The sequence below is a fragment of the Austrofundulus limnaeus genome, unplaced genomic scaffold (genome assembly GCF_001266775.1).
Source record: "Austrofundulus limnaeus strain Quisiro unplaced genomic scaffold, Austrofundulus_limnaeus-1.0 Scaffold2311, whole genome shotgun sequence".
In the NCBI taxonomy this organism is placed as follows: Eukaryota; Metazoa; Chordata; class Actinopteri; order Cyprinodontiformes; family Rivulidae; genus Austrofundulus; species Austrofundulus limnaeus.
Window position 1 is genome coordinate 7,041 of NW_013954713.1, and position 5,663 is coordinate 12,703.

Genomic DNA, 5,663 nt, shown 5'->3' on the forward strand with positions numbered 1-5,663 from the left:
TCACCTGGAACACATCAGTCCATCACCTGTAGAACTCACCTGGAACACATCAGTCCATCACCTGTAGAACTCACCTGGAACATTAGTATCAGATCTACGTGTTCCGTGGTTGTCCCAGGTCCAGTCCACTGGTTTGGACAGGGAGCTCCAGTAGCTCCTCCCCTCTCTCCCTCCCTTCCCTCCTCCTCCTCCCCTCAGAGTGGATCTGATGCTGAACCGAGCGGAGGTGAGTTTTTGCTTCTCGTCTCTGAGGTTTATTTTTTAATCACAGATTAATCACCTCGTTATCACAGATCAGTCGTTATCAGGAAAGGTGCAGATTAATAATTGAAGCAGAATCTCTTGAAACTGTAAATCTGAAACGTGTTCAGCTGTCCAGGTTTAGATGTTGATTCCAGGATTCAGAATTGCCTTCTTCTGATGCCAGGCTGTGAGCTTGTGTTTGTATTGCTGGTTCTGGTTTAGCACAGCTGGAGTTGTCTTCTGGCCCACAGTTAGCTTCGTCTAAGGACAGTGAGGTTCTGTTTAAGACTGAAAAGTTGTTCTAAAATTCCAACTCAAACTGAAATCAGAATAGCTGGATCTAAACTTCATGTCTGGATCTAATGTTACTGAGGACATTTCAGGGTACCAGTAAGATAAGCTAGAACTTCCCAGCTAATCAACAACAACAACAAACTTTAAAACAAGTTAATTAAAACCACTGAAGTGTCCTTTGATGCTAACTTTGGACCCAGACAGAATCAGAACTGATTCGATGGTAACAGGTACTGTTAGATCAGGGTCAGATCTCTGGTTCTGGTTTGGATCTTGGTTTTATATTCWTTTGTTCAGATTTCTATCCTGGTCTTTTATAGATTAAAAAAGCTAAAGAGGYTTTACTGATGCCTAAAGTGGTCCTTAAGGACTTTTAGGTGARACCAGGAAATTCTGTCAGGTGGTTCTGTAGACCTTTTATATGGTTCTGGTTGTTCCTCACTATTCTAATGTTTTATTAAAGAGTTCAAGAGACCCATGAAGATATTGATTTTATTGATTAAAATTATCCCTACATTTGAATTTTTTATGGAATTTAAAGAAGAATATTTGGACTGACTTTAGAAAAGAACTACATCAGGTTGTTGTACAGGTTCTTTAGGTTGTTCCTAACATGATTTAGAGTGCAGCAGAGTGTCACTGAGTGGTTGAAATCATCCTTTTGCTTGTTTGGTATTTTTTCATGATTTTAATTCTGGTCTTCTGTAACATAAGTCATTTCTATCTTAGATGTCAAAATCCAAGAGACTTCCTGTTTCTGATGAGACTTAGTTTTGAAGAACAAAACCTCGTGATGTTGCTGTATTTTCACCTGAGATTTGTTTTTGCTCAGGTGGAGGTAAACAAGTCTGTCCACAAGGASCTGTCAGACGTCAGCATAGTGTTGACAGAGGTCCACCACCAGTGTGGAACTCAACATCCAAATTCTTTTTTGACATAAGACACCTCAGTTTCATAAAACTAGAACCAAAGCTGCAGAACCTAAAGTTTTTCAGAAGATTTGATGTCTCTCAGCTGGAAGAACAACCAGGTCAGATTTCAATCTGACAACCTGAGTAAAAACACTTCTCTCTGATTAGTCGACAGCATCCATTTCCTCCTAATGGACACAAAGCTGCAGCAGCCAACGTCAGTCTGAGCGCCCCACTCTGTTGTCCCCTGGGAACAAAAACCATTAGCCTGAGGTTCCCACTACACACACACATGCACACACACTGATCAATAACTGAGGGAGCTGATTTCCTGTCAAACAATTCATCAATATTTAATGTTAGTTAACCTGCAGCCCGGCAGCTCTGAACACAGATGTGAAGCCACAGATGAAACATCACACCTACAGCTACAAGCTTCCTGTTGTCACTTTAGGTCAGATGACCCTGATTGAATCTGATGCTGACATGTTAAACTTTGAATGATGGTTCTACTGTGAATCATATAAAACCCATAGAGCTCCAAAGACGACTGGCTTTTACCACTTGCTTGTTGTCTATGAGGACATTTTTCACAGTTTTTGGTGACTTTCATGTTGTATAATGTTCTGTTACCAAAAACCAAAGCTCATTGTTCGTGACTGAGAAGCAGTTATGGATTTTTCTGAATGTGATTAGTAAACTGAAAATCAGGAGAGAAACAAACCGTTGTTGATTGACTGACAGGATCCTCTTGCCATCTCTACAGGATGTTGTCAWCTTCAAACACTTCCCTGCCCACATCCTCTGCTCCAGCTCACACAGTGCCCTCTAAACCCCGACAAGTCAACATGGAAACCTACTGGAGAGAAGTGGAGAGCATTGAGGAGGAGCAGGAGGGAGAAGAGGAAGAAGAGGAGAGGAAGAGTATTGATGGTGAGTCAGCAGGACAGCAAAGAGAGGCAGTTTTCCTGTCCGATTCCCTCACAGCTTTGTGACCTTCAGAGGTGGAGTTGGACGAGGTGTGGCTGACAGAGGCAGGACTGTCCTCCCTGGTGACGGGTTCTTCATCAACAGAGGCAGCTCCACCACCAGCTGAGGCCGTGCTGTCTACACTAACACGACACCAAGCTGCCACGGTCAGGAAGAGGTTGGACAACTACAACGAGACGCTGAAGAAAAGAAACAGGCAGCCAATCAGAGACGTGCGGGATATCTTCACTGAGGTGGGACACAAACAGTACTTTGTCAAGTCAAACCAACTGTACAACTATAACCGTCACTTTCAGATTGAAATCGACTCAGCAGAAAGATGCACCTCCTCTTCTACAAATCCTGTCGAGTCATCTCCAAGTCGATACAACACCACGACCAAGACCATCCGTCGCAAAGCAAACAGAGGTATTCCTTAGTGTGTGCATCGACGGACTAAACTTCATTAACAAAGGGTTCTTCACACTTCAAGAAATTAGTGTTCTGGTGTTTCCTCAGGTACCTCTRCAGGTCCTTCATAGATCCTAGATGCCAGAAGACAAGTTTGACCTGTAGCCTACATTAGACAGAAGTGACCCAATAGTTAGTTACAGGATGGTTATTCTCTCTTTGGTTGATCTGTAGCAGCGTGTCCTCCATGTTTTAGGTTCTGCCCTGGTTCAACTCAGCTGAACCTAAGCAGTGCCTAATTAATAGGCCTCTGCAGACTTGAGGACAAGTTTGTTTCTATGTTAAATATGTTCTAGTTGTGTTCTTGATGATTGCAGAGATATTCTGAGGAATCTAAAGACTTTTTGGGTGGTTCTAGTGATGCTTAAATTGGTCTCTGAAGCAGTTTCAGATGTCTCGTGATGGTGTACTTCTTGTTGTTGTTTACAGGGCGGCCCACTCTTTCCATGTTGGTTTTTGAAGAACAACAGTGTGAACACCTGTTGTCTTCATCACCCACCCGCTCCCCTCCTCACCCACTCCCACCACCAGTAAATTGGCTGAGACCAGTTGATTGGCTGCTGCGAGACATGGCATACTCTGAGATAGTGGCTGAGCACAAACAAAGTGGGACTTGTAGGGACTGTCTACGTTTCCACAAAGATGGGATTGATGAGCTGCAGGTGAGTATGACCTGCTAAGATATCTCCCCAGTGATGTGTGTGTGTGTGTGTGTGTGTGTGTGTGTGTGTGTGTGTGTGTGTGTGTGTGTTTTGGTGCAGTTTGCACCTGTCTCCCCATCATGGGATGTCACCTGTATTGACGACCTGTCATCACATGACCTCACACGACTCAGCTTCATCTCTCACATCGAACTCTCTACCTTCCTGCTGGCTTTGGGCATCCAAACCAAGCGCACCCGCCCACCACGCAGCAAGACTCGGGGTGCGCTTCATTTTTACATCCCGGTTCGAACACAGGTTTGAGACAACACACAGCAGGTAAACAGGATGAGAAGTAGAGGACTAACCAGACAGGATGGTTAGTAGAGTCAGGGAAATCAGTTCAGCTGATTTACGTAGCTTCATTTCACAACAGAAATGTTCTTAACAAACATTCATGTTGGGCTACCTTCAGGTCCAGGATTCAACATAGTTTTTATTGGTTCTTTAAGTAATTGACCTCCAACCTTGTTCCTCAGAACCCACTGTCCTGCATGTTCTAGATGTTTAAATGACTGAGTCAATTACTGGGTTTGGAGAACTTGAAGATGTGTTAAAGGTTCCAATATTTCAATCAGGTTTGCTGAAGAAAGATTTAAAGGATGCAGTAGGCCCTGGGGACCAGGACCAGACTTCTGATTTAGTTTGTTGATTGGTCCTTCAGTGTATACTGATTAAAATCTCTCCTGGTTTTTAATGACAAAAGAAAAACATAACATGGTTCTAGTTTGACCATAACTAGTTCAGATGTTCTTTTTACCTCTGCTGGAATGATTCAACATCATTTTCTCATAAGAGCCCTGCTCTGAATGCTCAATAGACTTTAAAAGTAGCCAGAGGTACTACTGGAATTTAGAGAAGTAAGGAAAATAGTGACTCTGCAGAATCAAAAATGAGCCCAATCTGTCCRTCCTGTGTCCATCAGACAGCGGTGTCTTTGGTGTCCCTCTGAACTCCATGTTGGAAAACGACAGGAAGAAGTTTCCAGGCGTCAAAGTTCCTGTCATCGTCCAGAAGGTGAAGAAAACTGTCTTTACCTGTCTGTCTGTTTGATGTAAACCTTATCAGATTTAAGACTGCCTGTTGTTAGGAGTTAGCAGGAAGCTAATATTCAACAGTTTCCTTGTTTCCACAGTTTTCAAAAGTTTTGGAAAAATTATTTGTGACTAGATTAGATTTATTTATCAAGTAGCAGTCAATATGAGTTTAAGGCTAAAAATTCTATATCAATGGCTCTCATGGACATAATAGAACAAATAACAACAGCTGTTGACAAAAAACAGTATTGTGTTAGTGATTTTGTTGATTTAAAGAAAGCCTTTGACGCCATTTGTACACCATTCTTCTTGAAAAGTTAAATAAATATGGTATAAGAGGTCCAGCACAACAGCGGGTTTCTAGTTTGGCGGCACAATGACTCAGTGGTTAGCACCGACGCCCCACAGCAAGAAAGTCCTGGGTTCGATCCCCGGTTTGGACCTGGGGTCTTTCTGTGTGTTTACATGTTCTCCTTGAACTTGCGTGGGTTTTCTCCGGGTACTCCGGTTTTCCCCACCCCCCAAAAAACACGTACGATAGGTTGCCTTCAGGCCCAGGCCTCCCTTGAAAAAGAGATCTGAGATCTCAACGGGACTTGCCTGGTTAAAGAATGTTAAGTAGATAAATAAAAAAATAAATAAAGAAATAAAGAAATAAATAGTTATCTGGAAAACAGGAAACAGTTTGTGCAGGTAAATGATGGCTGTGTCCAAAACAGCAGGACGGGTCCTCCGAAGGTCGAATTTGTCGGCCGCATACGTCACAGCGCCGTGACGAAGGATGTCCAAAACGGAAGACTCCTCCGATGTGGCCGACAAATACGTCCTTCCTTTGGCCCGAATCGAAGGACAGGTCTGATGGATCCTTCCCGGCCCAGCATATCCCATAATGCATTGCGGCCCGACCGGAGATTTTTTTATGCTAGTAATGGCGGACGAAGTGAGAGAAAAGAATACATTTTAAATAAAAATATGGCGATAAAAACATTTAAAGTTTCAAGCGTTGTATTTTAAATACTTTTTCATTTGTATAAACA

The 5,663-nt window shown here is 42.8% G+C and overlaps 1 protein-coding gene across 1 annotated transcript in view; it reads left to right on the forward strand.

The window, feature by feature from the left end:
* Nucleotides 1-2,177: 2,177 nt before the first annotated feature.
* The window catches only part of arhgap28 (Rho GTPase activating protein 28), a gene marked incomplete in the record, with an annotated part of 12,049 nt that continues 8,563 nt past the window's right edge, over nucleotides 2,178-5,663 (forward strand). The window contains 6 exon segments of the mRNA XM_013999494.1: nucleotides 2,178-2,381; nucleotides 2,451-2,671; nucleotides 2,735-2,846; nucleotides 3,318-3,550; nucleotides 3,650-3,812; nucleotides 4,515-4,606. Of these exon segments, the coding sequence (XP_013854948.1) occupies nucleotides 2,216-2,381; nucleotides 2,451-2,671; nucleotides 2,735-2,846; nucleotides 3,318-3,550; nucleotides 3,650-3,812; nucleotides 4,515-4,606 (987 nt within the window).